This window comes from Trichoplusia ni (genome assembly GCF_003590095.1).
Source record: "Trichoplusia ni isolate ovarian cell line Hi5 chromosome 2 unlocalized genomic scaffold, tn1 tig00002436_group1, whole genome shotgun sequence".
NCBI lineage: Eukaryota > Metazoa > Arthropoda > Insecta > Lepidoptera > Noctuidae > Trichoplusia > Trichoplusia ni.
This window is the reverse complement of record NW_020799586.1, coordinates 5,376-23,246: the sequence shown is the minus strand read 5'-3', so window position 1 is coordinate 23,246 and position 17,871 is coordinate 5,376. Positions and strand designations below refer to the sequence as shown.

Below are 17,871 nucleotides of genomic sequence, written 5' to 3'. Positions count from 1 at the left end.
ATGGTGAGCGGGGATCACACGAATACATAAACTCAAAATATTAGCTTAAAATTTACAACAAAGTGTGCCTGCAAGAAAAATTCTTATTCGTGTTTAATACTATTATTTATATTTCAGAGAGCCAAAAATTTACTTCATCGCTCAGATAGCACACAGAGAAGAACAAGTAAACTACAGAAAGTGTAAGCTAAATCTAGTTTATTTGTTAACAATCCAGCAAACTTTGCAATAAACATTTTTGCATATGGTTAATTAATCTTATCGATTTTGTTTACTTAGTATCGAGAAACGCGCAAACAAGATCATGATGAAGGCCTCTCAGACATTAGAACAGTCCACTGGGCTTGCCATTGGCCCCAGGAAGTCTATATCTGAAGCATGTAAGTACATACTTAATACCTACCCTCTGTCACCCGCGTCCTTCCTATTGATAGTTACGAGCACAAATTGTTGACTAGAATAATTAAAACGATTTAATTAAAGTGTAGAATTTTTATAATGGTGAATGCCTTACCACCGTCATATTCTGTAATTTTGATTTTTTTTTTACAATTTCAATTTTTTCATCATCCTGGAATGTCAAAGTGCAAAAAATATTAACAGCCTAGTTTTGGGATATAGCCAGGAACATTATAGCTTGATAAGCTATTAATAATAAGCTTTTTTTTAGGCAAAGAAGTCGTGTAAAAATACTAATTGAGCTGGAATAGTAAAATTTCAGAGGATCTAAAATAATATTTGTGTTGTAGATTCCGAGGAGAGCAGCAGCGAGGCCCTGGACGAGTGGGAGGCGGAGCTGGCGGGCAACGTGGCGGCCGCCGTGTGTCGCCTGGCGCGCCACGAGCAGCGCCACCTGCTGGGGCTGGTGCCGCTGCCGCGGCTGCCGCCGCTGCTGGCCGCCGTGCTCAAGGACTGCTTCGCCATACTCGCGGCCGACGTCGAGGTACGCCATCTACTGCCTTCCAATTAAAAGGACTATGGGATATTTTGAGAATTTTTAAATGTTTCTTGTTTATTACAAGGTTAAAGAAAAGAAAAGGTTAAGGTTATAGAAAATTGAGTTTAAACTTGAAAATACTGTTACGAACAGAGGCTAAAACTACTCAATTGATGCGTTATGAACGGGACATGAAAATAACTACGATTTCAAGAAAGATAGAAAAAAAGAATTAAGAGTTATTTGCCATAGAAGTTATATTTCGTCGGCTGATCAGATTTTTAATAGGACATAAAAAACATTTTTTTTGGCAAGACTGCCGCGAATTCTAATCGCGGGTTTAGATGATGATCTTTTGTATTTTTTTCTTTTGATAGGGAAACTAAATCCAAATGGTAGTGGGCGTAGTGGCTGTTATGATCTCATTGCCCATACTGGTTACTGGTAATGGGCTCCTTTTTCCGCACGTAGGCTCCAAGTCGGCAAATTGTGCGTCAGGTGGCTTTGGGAGACTGTCAGTCCAGCCATCCCAACTCCCTCCAGAAGCGCAGAAGTCTCCTGGGACGTTCGCAGGCTTCTGTGACGGAGCTGGGTGTACCGAGGATCCCTGCCCGGTATTCCATGACCCCCGTGCACTCCAGGAGCACGTGTGCCGCTGATTCTTCATGTTGCAGATAGCCCCTACATAGTGGACTATCTGTAACATTGATGGTGAATAGGTGTTTGTTAAGTGAAATGTGCCCGGTCAGCGAGCCTACCACTGTTCGTAAGCCGATGCGCTTTAGCCCAATGAGACCGCGCGACAGTCTCGGTGAGCGTATGGGGACCGCCTCCCTTGACTGTCTGAAGACGTTCATGTTAGCCCAGCGTTCGTAGGGGTTGTTTGTGGTGTGTCGCCTTAACCATGATCTGTACTGGCTAAAGGGGACGGGCAGATATGGCCAGGGGCCAAAGATCCGCGTGTCCGATCCCTTCCTCGCCAGCTGATCAGCAGCAGCGGATCCCTATCCGCTGTGGCTCTTTATCCATTGTAGGGTCACAGCGTTGTCCACGGCAATGCGCTCGAGAGCTTGGTGGCACTCTTGTATCAGTGACGACGTGATATCCAAGGCCTTAAGAACCGCCATGCTATCGGAGAGAATCCTGATGGCTTGGTCTTTTCTATAAATAGCTCTGGCCGCCTGGGTAATAGCTACGCCTTCTCTGCTGCCTCTTGTTGTATGAAGAGGTCTAGCGGCGGCAGTCCAAGCAGCAACTTCAGGGCCGCTGTTGGTGTTGTTCACAGCACATCATGCTAGTCTTATAAGCTTTGTAGTTTGTCAATAGCGGTAATTAGTTGTTGTTTGTTGGTTCTGGGCCACCAGACTGCCATTCTGAATGTGATGATTGGTCTGATGACGATTGTATGTAATCATAGCGCACCTCGTTGCCCATATTTCTCTTCAGTTTCTGCGAACACTTTTTTACCGCTTCTTTCCCTACTAAAGGGTAGCCACTTTTTGAACACCTTTTACTTAACCGAAATTCATAAGCTTTTAAAAAGAGATAATGACTCGGCGTCTTAACCTCGCTGTCGCCCGCCATGTACGTCCCCCGCGTGTGTCCGGCAGCGCGCGTGCGTGCGGTCGCGGCGCGGCGCGGCGCGCTGCGGCTGGGGCGCGGGCGGCTGGGCGGTGCTGGCGCGCCTGCAGCGCCTGGCGCCGGAGCTGGAGCGCGCGCTGGCGCCCGCGTCGCCCGCGCCCTTCGCCGCGGTGCTGCAGCACTGCCAGCACAGCTGCGTGCGCTCGCTGGACGAGTGGCTGGAGGCCGTGCGCGGCGACAGCGCGGCGGGGCCCGTGGACGGCACGGTGCACCAGCTGGCCGCCGCCGCGCTCGCGCACGTGCACGCGCTCGCCGCGCACATGCACACCATCGGTGAGACCACACACACTACTCTTTCAACAAAAATGATTATGCACAAACTCAAAGTTTTCCTGATAGAGCTGAAACAGGCGCTTAAAAACGTTTTAATTACAAAAAAATATTTACTTAGTGCGTAGCGACTGCATGGATAGTTGCCGATTTGTTAATGTTATTTCGCCAAACCCACAGTACGCGTCGCGGGTTCGATCCCCGCGTAGGACAAGTATTTGTGTGATTCACGAATTGTTGTGAGACTAGATGTCGTTGTGCACGTGTATTCCCAAAAATAACAAAAATAATATTTAATTTGTTCCCAATCGTCCCCATCCCAATTCAAGAGGGGACGAATGGGAATATGCGCGTATTCCCGTTCGTCCCCTCGATTCCGTCCCCCGATGGGGACGAACGGGAATTTACAAAAATAATATTTAATTTGTTCCCAATCGTCCCCATTCTAATTCAAGAGGGGACGAATGAGAATATGCGCGTATTCCCGTTCGTCCCCTCGATTCCGTCCCCCGATGGGGACGAACGGGAATTTACAAAAATAATATTTAATTTGTTCCCAATCGTCCCCATTCTAATTCAAAAGGGGACGAATGGGAATATGTTCTTCGATTAGTGCCATTCGTCCCACTAAAAAGATTTTTCATTTTTTTAAACAGGCCCAGCATTGGCTACAGAACCATCTTATGCTCGCGCAGCTAGTCAGCTGCTCGGAGTACAAGACAGGAACGCCGCCATGCTGGCTATTTACATGAGTAAGTAGATATTTATGATCTAAGACACTAAGTTGCAAGTTGATATGTAACTTGTGATTTTTGTGACTGCCATATTACGTGAGTTTGACACTCGGATAAGTGAATAACGCTTGTGCGACAGGACTGTACTACGGTTTCAGATAGATCAAATAATACTCGTTAATGTGACAAACTGAAGCTGACGTCAAGTCGTAAAGTTTTTTTCAATTGTTTGTTTTTTTTTACTTCAGGAAAAGTACTGGCTCAGCTCAACTTCGCGCTTAGAAACAAAAGCGAGCAATACCCGGACGCTTTGAAAGCAATATTTTTGTTGAACAACACTCATTATTTGCTACAAGTAAGGAACCAGTCATTATACGATATCTAGCCAAGATGTTTCGAATAAGATTTTGTATTATAACATGTTTGGTATATATTTCGTGATATTTTGAAAAATGTGAAAACCTTCTCTAAACTCACCAAGTAACTGGTGACCGAAAAAATATTGTTCTCTGTTTAATGTTGGAATTTTGTATTTATATGATTCATGTCTTTTTTCGTCAATAATGGAAAATTCCCTGTATATTTACTTACACATGTTTTCTTACCTCAGGGTCTGCAGCGCAGCGGCCTCCTAGACATCCTCATGTTGGCAGAACCGGAGTGCGAAACAAATTACCGCGACATGATACAGGAACATAAGAACGCATACCTACAGAGGTTTGACTCTAAAATTGACTATTTATTTTGAGTCTTACGCACTTTGTTCTAAGGTTGAAAATTGATTTTTGAATTTCTGTTGCCTTTGTCATCTTTAATATATTTGCAGTTGGAACAAATTACTGGCACATACAGTGTTAGACGAGCCGCTGCCAGCAAAATTACGCGACAAGGACAGGCAAATACTCAAGGATAAGTTTGCCGTAAGTATGATTTTAGCCACTTAGTTCCGAAAAAATAAAGTTAGTCAAAACAAACGAAATAGCATGTTCCGGCTACCCTAAAGAGCCCAATCAAGTTGTGGAAACAGCTACTTAAGTTCATGAGCACTGTCAGATTGCAAGACAATTTATTACAGCAAAACGAAATAAGCAAATATTAAAGAGGTCGCTGAGTATTTATGGCAGTTTGTTCAATCTGACTATTTGCAGTCTTATATTGCCGACCGTTTGTCTATAACCTGGTATTACATCAGTCTGAATGACTTGCACCTCTTATTACGCCATCGTGTAGGATGAGTCAGAATAGTGGACACGATCTACACGCTCAATCTGGGTTTCAGCATGTGATGTCGTAGTGCATCACGTGTGCCCTTGTGTACTCACCCATACCGCAGTCGTTCAACCGCGAGTGGGAGGAGTGCTCGCGGCTGCAGCGCGGCTACGCGGTGCCGGACGCGGAGCTGCGCGAGGCGCTGAAGCGCGACAACAAGCAGGCGCTGCTGCCGCGCTACGGCGCCTTCTACGACGCCTACGCCGCGCTGCCCTTCTCCAAGAACCCCGACAAGTACGTCAAGTACACGCCGCTACAGGTACGCACACTATACTAAAATACTATTATTTATTTTTACTTGAGATTTTACTACCTACTTATCTTAATAGTTACATCCAATAGTGGTATATTCAGGGACTAGTACTGCAATAGTAAAATAACATAATGATGAGTTTCAAATATGTAAATGGTTATGGCACTCTTTTATCCCGTGATAAAAAAAAAATGATGACACATAGGTCAAGGTCACAATTGAATTTCAAAATGCTTAGTGATTTACGACTGGACTGAAGTAGGTTGTAATGTTGTTGACCATTGATATTATTTATGCCAATTCAATTATATTTCCTTATACAGATCGCAACTCAACTGGATGGTTACTTCGACGAAGCTGCTTAATTGTGTAAAGGAATCAACTAGAATAGGAATAAATTGCAAAGACACTATTTATTTAATCACCGATTTATATATTAAAGGATTGAAAAACATTTGTTTTTATTTAATTCGTTCACCGTTTCTTCCTGCCCGATTTCCTGACCGGCCACTGAAACAAAAATATCTTCGTAACATTCAATGTCGCCTTGATCTGTGATAAACTTTGGCTTGCTTTACCATGTGTTGTTATGCTGTCTTCATATCAATTGCCAGTCGTATAGTTTCATAGGCTTTGATAAGCCACCCCTGGGGTACAGGCCTCTTATAACCATCCATCTCGTGTGCGTTTATTGATTTAAGCACACATTTTATGTATTACTTAATTCTTTTTCTCTTTTTCAACTCCCCCATTTTAGGAGCTTGAATAATTCTACTTATTTCACTATGTTACAGTGCTAAACATTATTCAAATAATATATTGCTAAATAAATCATGAGTTCGCTCAGCAGCAAAATGTTAACGCAAGCAACCAAGTCAAAGTTTATCGTTAATTTATCGTTACCTAACACAGGAAATAGAGAAATCTTCACATATTCATTTGATTCCGATATTAGGTATGGGGCATTACAATGGCGGATTTTGAGGGTATTCAATTATCTACCTAAAAATATAGGCACCGCATAAGCTGAATTAAAAATAAAAAACCTACGGAAACGTTGACAGCCCCACACAGACATAAGTAAAATCATAATATAGAACACTCGTATTCATATAACGCCCCGTTCAAACATGGTCTTCATTTAACTGGTCCGATTTATCAGATACGTGTTATTTTGTCGATATACGATATACGTATATAAGTAAAGGTAAAGATATTAAAAGGAACCTATAAATCGAACCCTTAATTAGAGACTATATTTGAGCGGGCTGTAAGACTTAACACAAGATAAGGTCTAAACACTTTTGCTTTTAAATAAAAAGTGACTGCCTACAAAATTTCATGCAGACTAGACTACAGTTTGTCTTCTTTTTAAACGTCAATCAGCCTCAATAAAAAACAGTTTCAGTCAAAAAGTTTCATCGTACTATATTAATTTTTTGTCGCCATGCACTAAAGCGGAATAAAACACTGACAATATTTTGTGTATTAAAAATCATCTACACTTGATACTTATAGTTAATGTGGTATTTAGATTAAACGTTAAAGATGGTTTGAGAACGTAGAGTAATTTTATAGTAGTTTTAAAAGGTAATTTTTCTCTGGTACGTGCTGATAACTATTGCACGTGGCCGTTAGATTTACCGATTTACCATTTTGGTTAGAAGTAAAAGATATTATAATGATATCAGAAGAATTATATTTCCACATGTCAATTTTGAGAGCACATACTTATGAAGCGAAGCCAGCGCAATAACATTCTTTATGAAGCAAATTACTACACAAAAAAAAACCTTTTTTCATTCTTTTAAACCTGATAAAATAAGGTTAATGTATTGCAAAAACAAAGTTGTAGAAAAAAAATCGTTGAAATGAAAATTAAGTATTTGAAGGAGTGAATTTGATATAATATTACTCCTTGTGACAAGAGGACTGAATCTCAGTGTGACCAAAGAATTAAGAAACTAAATGAAAATAATTAGCCACAACACAGACGTCATGCAAGCGCTGTTTGGTATAAATCCGCCACTGGAAGTCCGGGAAGCTTAGCATCTGCTGTATTTATTTAAAAAAGTTATTTTTCATTAAGTTTTATGATCGTGATGATAAAAATAATCATAGATAAATGAAGTCCCGGTAAAATAAATCGAAACCTAAATAGGTACTGTATTTCAAACGGATAGTACATAAAAACTGTCACTTAGATACCTGTTTCTGTGTCTTAATTGCTTTGGTACTGCAGTTCTGGCATAACGACGAAAATAATAAAAAATGAAAATGAATTAATGAATGAATGTGGATTGTCGATTGTGGACATATAAATGAGTAAAAAAAATAGTCATCATTATACTGGTCATGGCCAAAAAATATACTTGAAAATTCGTTCTGCCAGAACTTGACTGTGTAAATCGTATTATTTTTTATTCGGTTTTACAAGACAGCAGCACATCCTCGTTATTCCCAATATCTTCTCCGTCGGGCCTGCGTGACCCGGCAATCGATACAAATTCATCAGAGATTAGTTCGATAGTTCTACTCGGGTAAATTAAAAGGCAAAATAATAAACATAACGTATAATTCAAGCAAGCAGGTAAAAAGGTATTTAATTTTGAAAATATGTTCTAGCACATAAATAGAAAACAAAACCAAATTTAGACAAGAGGCAGTTACCAAAAATATATACGTTTTTAACACAATATATATAAAAGCGTAAAATAGACTAAATGCAGCTGCTTCACAACAAAAAACAAACATCTGGGTAAAATGTTGGCAACCACAGAACCCAGTGGAACTATCCCCTCTAATCTCTGAGGCAAGCCATACGTTACGTCGGGCATTCGTTAAATTCGTTGGACAAGTCACCAGTAGGTGATGGTACCTTTCGAGTGGTCCCGCTTTCCGGCTGCTCCGCTTGCAACTAACAACAAGCAGATTTCAATATAAACAAACAGACATCCGTGTACTTTCCGTTGTACGTTTCGTACCTTGTGAACTGAGACGTGAGCGTTTAGAATGTGCCGATGATTATTGAATAAATTAACTAGGTTGTTACTGCAGCTTCGCCTATTTAAATTGATGAAACTTATATTTTATACTAGCTGTTGCCCGCGACTTCGTCCCCGTGGGTAGAAGATATAAGTTATGATTTATACCTGCCCTGTTTTTTTTTTCACATTTTCCATTGTATCTTCGCTCCTATTAATCGCAGTGTGATGGTTTATAGCCTAAAGCCTTCCTCGATGAATGGTCTATTCAACACAAAATATTTTTTCAATTTAGACCGGTAGTTCCTGAGATTAGCGCGTTCAAACAAACAAACTCTTCAGCTTTATATATTAGTATAGAGTATAGAAGTATAGATATAATACAGATTTTCCTTGAGATGGTATCTTTTGTTTTAATGTTGAATTGTTCATTATTGAAAACTCTATAACAGAGCATTTTGAAGTTTCAGGTAAAATTAGCTCTGAATTAGGGAGTATGTCGCGCAGTGAATATATCTAGTAATGAGAATGAAATGTGTGCCGCTTAACACATAGACAGACATCTCCCCTCTCCTCTTACCACCAATAGCATCTTTGATTTTATCATATAATAATGTTATCTGATATGGGTGGTATAAAAGTTTAAAATTCCCGGAATCTGAGGTAATTACAAAGGTCAACAATTTTTGTCTTCATATGGTCTGGGGTTAATGACGCTTATGTGAATTATATCATTTTTATAAATAGGCGAAGTCGCTGTAACACCTAGTTATGTTATCACAAAACATAATTTAGTATTTACACAGGGTCACAGTTTCGCTCCTAGTCATCGTACCGTCTTTAGCGAACTGCGGGCGTTGAACACCATTACCTCACCCTAAGGGGATCATCGGCGCGACGGTATAAGGCACATTTTAAACACTAACTCAGTTTTAAAACTTCTGAATTGTTCCTGAAAAAATACTTGAGAAATTCAAGCCGAGTTGAGGCCGGTTTAAATATTAGTCACTTCGAAAATAAATATTTTGTTATATTTTTTATGATCATTTTTGAGAGAACTAACCAAACAAACATACATACATACTTTGCCCAAATAGTTAAGTAATGAAACACTCAATGTTGCCATATTAGGCTCTTAGTTTTGTACTCAAAATAACAGATATCAGTATTTTGGGCATTTTTCGTATTGGTTCTTTCTTATCCACAAAATATTTTGACTGCCTAATCTAAAACTTTTATTCTATATTCTGTGGAACAATGTCGGCTGAATCTGAATGTGACGACTATTGACTGTACGTAGGTCTTTAAATATATATACAATTATATTAAATTCGTCCGGAATCGAAACCGGGATTTCGCGAAATCGCAACTTCAATGTAGTATACCGAACGCTGTCACTTTGAGTACACACTACAAACAGAATAGGGTAACAATGAATGTGTAGTTAAATTAATTTGCGTAACTTTACCAATACCCTTGCCAATAAAAAAAAACAACTTAAAGTAATGGACATAAGGTATGTTTTTAGGTGAACTTATATTTATGATCTGTGTACATGATTTAGTTATTACCTTGATAGCTTGAGGGGGTGCTTTCTTCTTGGGCGCTGGTTTCTTTGTTTCCCTAACGAGTTGGTTGGGGTACGGTGTGAAGGCGCACGGAAGCAGCTTTCGGGATCTATATAAAGTCGATGTGAGTTTACATGTTATTTAAAGGTATTCATTCGTATGTAGTTCAAATGTAATTGGTATGGTATGGATATAAAAAAAAAATTACATAAAGTAATATTAGGTTTTACGCAAATATAAAACATTGATCTATTGTGTATTTTTTTTATGATGTAACGGTTTACTCACGCGTATTTATCGGGGTAGCCCTACTAGTTTCGGACCCAACCGGAGTCCTCCATTTTATAATAAATCAACAGATAGTCAAAATTTGACTAGTGTTCACCAGCAGGGTTAAAAAAAAATTGTCAGCAAGCTCTGTGGATCGCATTAGGCATTGTCCGAAAGGTTACCATGGTCTTGGTACACGAACGTCAAAGGAAAGCGTATGGTTGGGTTTTAGTCAGTAGAAGTCAGACACTTCCTTTCCCTCAAGGATTGATATTTATGTATTTAGTAGCTATATGGCTAAACTAGGCAAGGTGAGCCATAGTGCCTGTTACTGACTTGTGGTACGGCAGCAGTTCAGGCGTGAGGTCGGGCGGCTTGCGCGCCAGCCTGTCCTCGTCGCGCGGCGGCGGCGCCCCGCACAGGGAGAGGCCCGCGCCGCGCGCGCCGCGCGGGGACAGCAGCAGCGCGTGCGGCCCGTGCGACACCTGGGGGGGGGGGGTTGAGCGTCGAATTTACAGATAGACCATTGGTTGCGGCGGCTAACTTATAAAATAACAATATTCTTTTGACCTACTCGGCTTAAACACAAGACGATGCTCCGCAACAAAACGTTTGTAGTTTTAGATTTTTGTTTCACAACCATTGCTAAAAAGTCTGTTACGCAAAAGAATAAAAAGTCAATAATCAGTCAAATCATTTTTCTAACTTAATTCCAGCCATCTTTTTTTTACCCTAAAAAAACTGTCAATTGATTAATTTCTTAGACACCAATGCGACACAAGAGTTTTCATATGCGTAACGCGAATAACAGATGCAAAACATCGAAAATTTTCAAAAAAGTAACACTAATTCTCAAATATATTATGGCGTAAACGGGCCAAACAAAACAAAGAACCAGTGTGTTTAGTCTTGCCTGCCTACCAAGGACACGACTAAATCGAGACACACTGAATGCGATGGATGCTAGCAGTCGATTGAGGCGTGACGCAGTGAGCAACGCACCCAAACGAAACCTTTAAACCTGTGAAAATGAGGCCAGACGAAAGTGTAAACCCAATTTCTTTATCTCATTTCCCTTAGTCCCGGTTCTGTCTCACCTCATGCTGCAGTACGTAGTGGCCGGGCACGAGCCCCTGCAGCTGCCCCAGCGCGGTGTACAGCGTGTTGTGTAGGGCGCCGCTCACGCCGGGGTGCTGGCCGCAGAACGTGTCCGCCGACATCGGCAGGAGCGAGGCCACCTCGCCGGTGGGGCCGTCCACGCGAGCTGGTGACGAGTATTAACATGTAGAATGCTATAGGATGTCTTTATGGGTAGATGTTGCAAATAAAAATGTATCTTGAGCATCAACACAAAAAAAGAGTTCTGAATAAACAACCAATCCATCAATGATTGATCTTATTTTATACTGTCCCTCCCAACAAGAACGCTATTTTACGGAATAAAAAAGACGATGAACAGAGCTTGATGAAAATAAACAACTTATTGACTTAAGTATAATACAAATAAATAAAAAAATAGGAATATGACACAAAAACAAAATCAAATGTCAATAAAAAGTTATGACTAAAAACTTTGTGTTTTGGATGCACTTTACTGCGAACATTAATGTTAAAACAAATTTAAAACTTTCTTTATCATATATGACTGAACAGTGGTACGATATAACATACATACCTAGCACTACCGATGCATTTTTCCTCAGCATGAGCGAGAGCGCCAAACTCCGAATGCTGTCAGTTGACTGCTTACTTGCCCCCAAATCTAGCTGGTAATCCACTATGGGTTCGATAAGTAACTCGCCTGTTTTACTCTGAGGAAACGATAGAAGACGACTAGAATTATATAACGTCTTAGAACAAAAGTGCTAGAAAAACTTAGTTTTATATCCGTATAATATGAAAAATCAGTCAAATGCGAGTTCTGAAGGTTCCGCACAAATAAGCTAAAATACAGAAATCGATTGGATGAGAAATTAATTTGTGAGTGGTATGTGGCGATGTTAAAATAGCTCTCAAGTTTATTTGAGACCACCATCTCAATGGCATAACCGTAACAAAGGTTGCTTAAGCAGAGCATAAGTAGTAGTAGGATTCCATCTTTAACCTGGGTATGACCAATGGTAATTAATAGAAACTGATCCACTTTTGGTATCTAGTAATCTAAAGTTAATTTTTTTTAGACTATTCAGTATAAGGCTTTCGAACTAGGCAGTGTTTCATTTAAACAAAATCACATCGTTGCATTGTCCAGAAGATCGATTATGATGACTTACCCTTGCTTTATGTGGACAATGTATAATAATGTCGTAGTTTATCTCACTCTTGCTCCTAAACTGCCACCTCTTGAACGAACGACGCGGTGGGTGCTCGTATATTGTGTCTGCAAATGGCAATAGATTTAAAACAAAGAAAAAGGATGAAATTTTGTGCTTGGTGACACCAATTTTTTTAGCCGTAAAGGGCGGTGGTTCCTAGTCACCTTATTTTAAATTCAGATTTAAATAATGCTTTCTTTCTTGTGTAAGAAACACTCACCTTTACAAGTGCAGTTGTAGAGTCCAATATCATGGACATCCTCACTGATCTTCCTGCTCACAGCCCTCGTGATGTACCCCACACTATCCTTCTCCAAGTTTGAATTATTAAGCTTATTATCTATTCGCTTACTCCAACTTGGTTGTACTGATTCTGTTTCTGTGTTGTCTGTATTGTCATCTGAAACGTAAAAACTAAGTTTAATATCATATTATATGATCAAAGGTATGTTTCGGAATAATAAACTCAAATTAGGCAGGTTCGTTTGAGTGAAACTACTACTACGAATTAACAACATATAAACAAAAATGTGGAAGAACCTATAGAACTGTAGAGCAAAATTATGTTCAGGATAAGGACTGACAAGTTGCCTGGAGTTTAAACTTTTGGTATGGAGCCTTAAGACTGAACTTCAATTAGGATAATTAGCTATGACTGGCGAGAAGTGAGAAAAGATCCGGTAAAGTGGCGCTCCCTCGTATCAGAGGCCTATACAAATTTTGGGTCACGGAGCCAACGGAGTAAGTAAATCAAACATGAAAGTTAAGATTGTAGACTACGGCATTTAGTACCTAGATGATATGCTATATTTGTTTAAGTGAGTATTTTTTTTGTCGATTTCCTAAACTATTTCGCTTTGCCCTACGTATCATACCGTTACCCTGAGCGCAGGCAGTAACAGTTATTTGGGACTAAACTAGTCACATACCGGTACATATAAACATGCTGTCCTCGTCATCGCTGAGCATGTCAGCGTCCTCTGTAGTCTCAGCCTTGACTGGTGACGGTACTTCCTTCTTCTTGTCTTTTAGCAGTTTCTCTTTTTCTTTCATACTGTTGAATTTATGTCAATGTTTATTCTCTGTTCAATCAGCACTTAACCTACGTCCCGTTAACATTTAGCAACTAGTTTAATGATACATGTTACTTACACCTTGCAAACGTTAATTAGTAAGAAATGTTTAGAGTAAACAATTGTCAAATTTTTTTATTTTCGGATTCGGCACGTTAAATTGTGTTATTTTACATCTTTGACAGTCATTTTGGCTAGTTAAAAGCTAAAAAGCTTGACAACCAGTTTTACGAAAGGGTATCACGTTGCCACGAGCACTGGACTGAGGAGGCTGACGTCTTCAGTCCAGTGAAAACATAGGCAGTCAGTCCTTAAAAAATACACGTAGCACTGGAGGCGACCCCAACGTAGTTAGGAAAAGGCTAGGCACTACCACGACTGAGTGAGTAAGATCCTATCGTCGTTGCCAAGCCACCAAACTTGGTGACCAAGCTCTCGTTCTCCTTGAAGCAATAACTAAAAGCACTTACGGTATGAGAGCCTGTTCCAGTAGATGTCTAAATGCCTTATATGTCCTCATTTGTGGGTCCTCCTTGTGAGCAGAAAATTCACTGTCTAACACCACGACGTTGACTTTGTCACCATCTAGAGGAAACGAAAATGGAAAACCATTTATGGTTTTGAAATTTGCTATTTATTAGACAAAAAATCTACCTTAATCTAAAATACAAATACTATCCATCAGTAAGATGAAAATATATTAACTCAAGCTTGAATATAAAGTATACATACATAATTATACTAGTTGTTGCCCTGAATGTAAGCTACCCTATATTTAATGTTGGATCAAGCTACATGGTGTGAAAATTAAGATAACTCTCATATCTGGTTACTTACCAGGTCCAATGGTCTCACAGACAGATACCGGTATAATCCAAGGTCTATTCTGTTGCATGAGACACTTAAGGGCATTCTCACTGGCTATGTATTGAGCTCCATTAGTTAACGCGTACAGAGCTAACTCCCTGTGGATTTCTGATGTTGGAAGAACTGAAACCCCTTTTTCATCTGTACAGAAATAAATCACTATTATTACGATTCTGTTTAGTGAAATTAAGCTTTAATGGTAATAGGATAAAGTTCATAATTACTTGGCAAGACAAACTGGTAAGGATGTTTTTGACATGGCTCTGGAACTGCACATGGGCGAAGGATGCTGAATTGCTTGTTGATGTTCTCTGGTATTTTGGCGAATGGTATGTCCGATAAAGGTACCTAGAAGAAAAAAAAATGCTTTACTGTAATAAAGTCAGTCTGAAAATACAACTCAATAAAACTTATACTATAACCTTACATATTACACTTAACCAAATCTAAACACAATAATAAACAATACGTTTAAAAAGAACTCACATTAATCAACTCTTGTTTCAACACCGCATCACAAGTTTTCCTCCTACTCTCTAATGGTATCTGTGCTGCAATATCATACTTCTTTGGTAAACTACTCATCCGCTGTAACTTCACCTTGAACTCTGCTTCATACACTGTTTCTACTGCAGGCTTGGGACGTAGAGCTCTAATACAATGGTCCATGTACCATAATGTCTTTGCCCATTCCATGTATTCTTTTTGCTCTTTCAGGTATATTTCTTTTACAGCCTGTAATAGTTTTGGGATATTATTAACTGTTAGCTTGTTAACACTTTCATTACCACTACGATTTTCACGATGATTACTCAGATGCCGCCTACATTTTACGTTGGACTCGCTAGGCGAGTCGCCGGCACTGCAACATGAATTGCATCGACTCGCCACGCGAGTTCAGTGGCGTTGGGTTAGGGTAAAAACAATGTTTTGTTATTTTTGTGGCCGTGACAGTCTACGTTGCCTGTTTAACGCAATTAAAAAGTGTTTAACTAATATACGGTGTAATTTAACATATAAAAATGGCAAGAAACACTGCAGATAAAAGAAAAGGTATGTTTGTTTCGTAATTTATGCTGTGGTTGTCAATCTTATAAATAGTGGTAATTGTTTAGGTTATATTTTGAATATTTAATATTGTTTTATAAACAGGTTGTTTTTAAATATAGTTTAAAAGACAGTAAAGTTTTAAAATGTTTATTGTGAAGTTTCGAAGAACGTTTATATATGTTATGATTATTCAATTTGTTATGTTTTAAGTAAAATTACATTTTGAATACGTTCGAAATTTATTAAGAACATAAGACAGCACCCGCGCTATCGCCCATCCTTCACCGCTTCCTAAGTGCTTTAGCTGTGATGAAGAAACGGCGCAACAAACTCCCCAGCAGCACGCTGCCACAATATAATATAAACCATATACCAATTACATACATACATATATGAATTGAATATGAAGGAAGTATTTCAGTAGTCCATTCCTTTGCCTATATAATAACACGAAATTCGAGCCCTACAAGTTGTAGAACACCATCCGCCGTTGTTTTGCAAGTGAATGTGACTTTTGGTAAAATGAAAATAAAAGTATCTACCATAATTATATATGTTTCATTAATAAAAGTTTGAGATTCTATGTCAGTGAACTCGCCTAGCGAGTTCAAGGCATTGCAGAATAGTTTATTTTCTTTCGATTATAAACTGCGTCTGCACACCCGGCCCACCACGTAATTCTTTAGATTAGGGTATATTTGGTCTTCAGTATTATTTTAAGCAAAAAATACACATGCATTTTGGAAAAAAACAGCAAACTCATTGAACTCGCCAGGCGAGTTTACGGCACTGGAATAAAATTTACGTGGACCCTCCGGGAGAGTCGGTGGCACTGAACGTGTTAAGAAAGTATGGGAGTGGTTGAATTTTTGACAAATCATATCTTAAATAAAAAAATGTGAATGTTTTTTGATAAAAAGAAGACTCATTAAAGTCAAGAAACCAATTTGATTTATTGTAATTAAAGTTTTAAAAAGATTTGAATTGGGAAGCACATTATTTATTTGTTTAACTTTTATTTAACTTATTGCAATGTATATTATATACATAAAATAAATACTGTGTTTAACTTTAAATAAATAAATATAGTTTTAATAAATACCTCATAAACTTTGTGGTCTTGCCTCTGGGGTTTATGTATCACTAAATCTGGTGCAATGTGAGGGTTCTCCTCGCTTAACACTTTCAATATTTGATAATGCTGCTGATTTGTGAGCGCAGATAGTTTGGGATACTGTGGCACAGGTCTTAAACAGGGTACATATACTTTGATCTTATGGTTCTGTAAAGAAATATGTTTATTTAGTTACTCTGCTTTTCTAGGGACTCCATTAGAAAATATAGCTAAATTAGCATAAGAGAAGTAAGGAGATATGAGACTTTAATGGCTGTTATACAATACTGAAGGACTATTGTATATTGTACATTACAAGCAATACCATAGTACTCTACTGTATTGCTAGTAACCTACTGGTTAGAGGTAAGGTAAGGTTAAAGTTGAGGTTATTTACAAGAAAAATACTAACTTTTCTTGTTCTGAACATCTCATCCCAGTTAATTTTAGCAGGCGTCTCATCTTCTGACTCACTCGATAAGAGGGGATCGTGGAATCTGTTCTTTATTATCTTCTCAGTGTTACAGTTGTCCAAGTCCGATTCTTCAACAAAATGACTCTCAGGTATAGGTGCACACCTGAAATGGAATATGGAGGTTATGACAAAGGTAGCAAAGTTTTGTCTGAAGAGGTACAAAAAATTATACTGAAAAAAATTTTTAGGGCAACTATAAAATGATTGAATAATAAAGCTTACTAGACTGTAGTCTGAATTTTTTTTATGTTTATTACGTCACTTTTCAGGGCAAAGACCTAAATTCATACTTATGTCTGGTCTGATACTTCTGACCGAGCTATGGCTTCTACTGTCCATTAATGTCTAAACTATTCCACTACAAAACTGTATTACATTGTTGACATGAAGTATTGTTATTGTAAACAACATGTAAAACAATTTGAAATAGTTATATTTGCCAATTCAATGAAAACGATAATGTGTATTAAGTATCACAATAGTTGATTAATTTTCACAGACGATTGAAATCTGCCGGTTTACATATTTCCCAAAAAGCCTGCCATATTAAAACACTCACCAATCGAATTGCCGGATATGTTCCATCATCTTGAGGTTGTAATTTAACGAATTTTATTCTTAAAGGTCTTAACTAATATCACAACTGTTCTTTTACAGATAAATCTTTATTTACTTAAAATATAAACAAATAGAATTGCAGTCCGCATTTTATTGAGAGAAATCGAGCTCTTGCTTCTATCCGGCGATCAATGACGATGACATGACAGCCGTGTTACTGTCAAAAAAGTCAACAACTTTCATGAATTATGAGATATGACAACTTCAACATCATTCTGCGTATTGTCTCTGAATCTGACATAAAAAAAAACAGACAACAAAACCATATTTTATAGCCTTATAATGCAAAAATAATAAAACTGGTATTTAAAGTATAGCTATTCAACAATTAAATTTAGATGCTGGCAGACCTTGTTGATTTTTATTTTCATTGCCTGCCTAATAGATGCCGCTGTAAGAATATTATTAAAACTGCAACTGCCTTTACTTACAG

At 38.6% G+C, this 17,871-nt stretch overlaps 2 protein-coding genes across 6 annotated transcripts; one reads left to right on the top strand and one right to left on the bottom strand.

Moving 5' to 3' along the window:
• The first annotated feature begins 79 nt into the window (after positions 1 to 79).
• Positions 80 to 5,558, top strand: LOC113506172 (exocyst complex component 7-like). The gene is made up of 10 exons (XM_026889024.1): positions 80 to 182; positions 280 to 380; positions 750 to 943; positions 2,548 to 2,851; positions 3,505 to 3,600; positions 3,831 to 3,937; positions 4,193 to 4,299; positions 4,409 to 4,502; positions 4,916 to 5,110; positions 5,428 to 5,558. The coding sequence occupies exons 2-10, from the start codon at positions 305 to 307 to the stop codon at positions 5,467 to 5,469; spliced, it is 1,215 nt and encodes a 404-aa protein (XP_026744825.1). The 5' UTR covers positions 80 to 182; positions 280 to 304; the 3' UTR covers positions 5,470 to 5,558.
• Positions 5,517 to 17,566, bottom strand: LOC113506171. 5 transcript variants are annotated; one of them, XM_026889022.1, is made up of 16 exons: positions 17,380 to 17,566; positions 16,758 to 16,923; positions 16,334 to 16,513; positions 14,668 to 14,916; positions 14,406 to 14,529; positions 14,152 to 14,322; positions 13,785 to 13,899; positions 13,171 to 13,295; positions 12,462 to 12,641; positions 12,200 to 12,306; positions 11,602 to 11,737; positions 11,024 to 11,190; positions 10,263 to 10,411; positions 9,660 to 9,765; positions 7,983 to 8,021; positions 5,517 to 5,614 (listed from the first exon to the last, which is right to left on the bottom strand). In XM_026889022.1, the coding sequence occupies exons 1-16, from the start codon at positions 17,406 to 17,408 to the stop codon at positions 5,579 to 5,581; spliced, it is 2,079 nt and encodes a 692-aa protein (XP_026744823.1). In that variant the 5' UTR covers positions 17,409 to 17,566; the 3' UTR covers positions 5,517 to 5,578. The 5 variants fall into 5 exon arrangements, 3 of the variants coding, with proteins under 3 accessions (XP_026744823.1, XP_026744824.1, XP_026744822.1); XM_026889023.1 differs by lacking the exon at positions 7,983 to 8,021; XM_026889021.1 differs by lacking the exon at positions 5,517 to 5,614 and having other exon boundaries at positions 7,662 to 8,021.
• Positions 17,567 to 17,871: the final 305 nt, after the last annotated feature.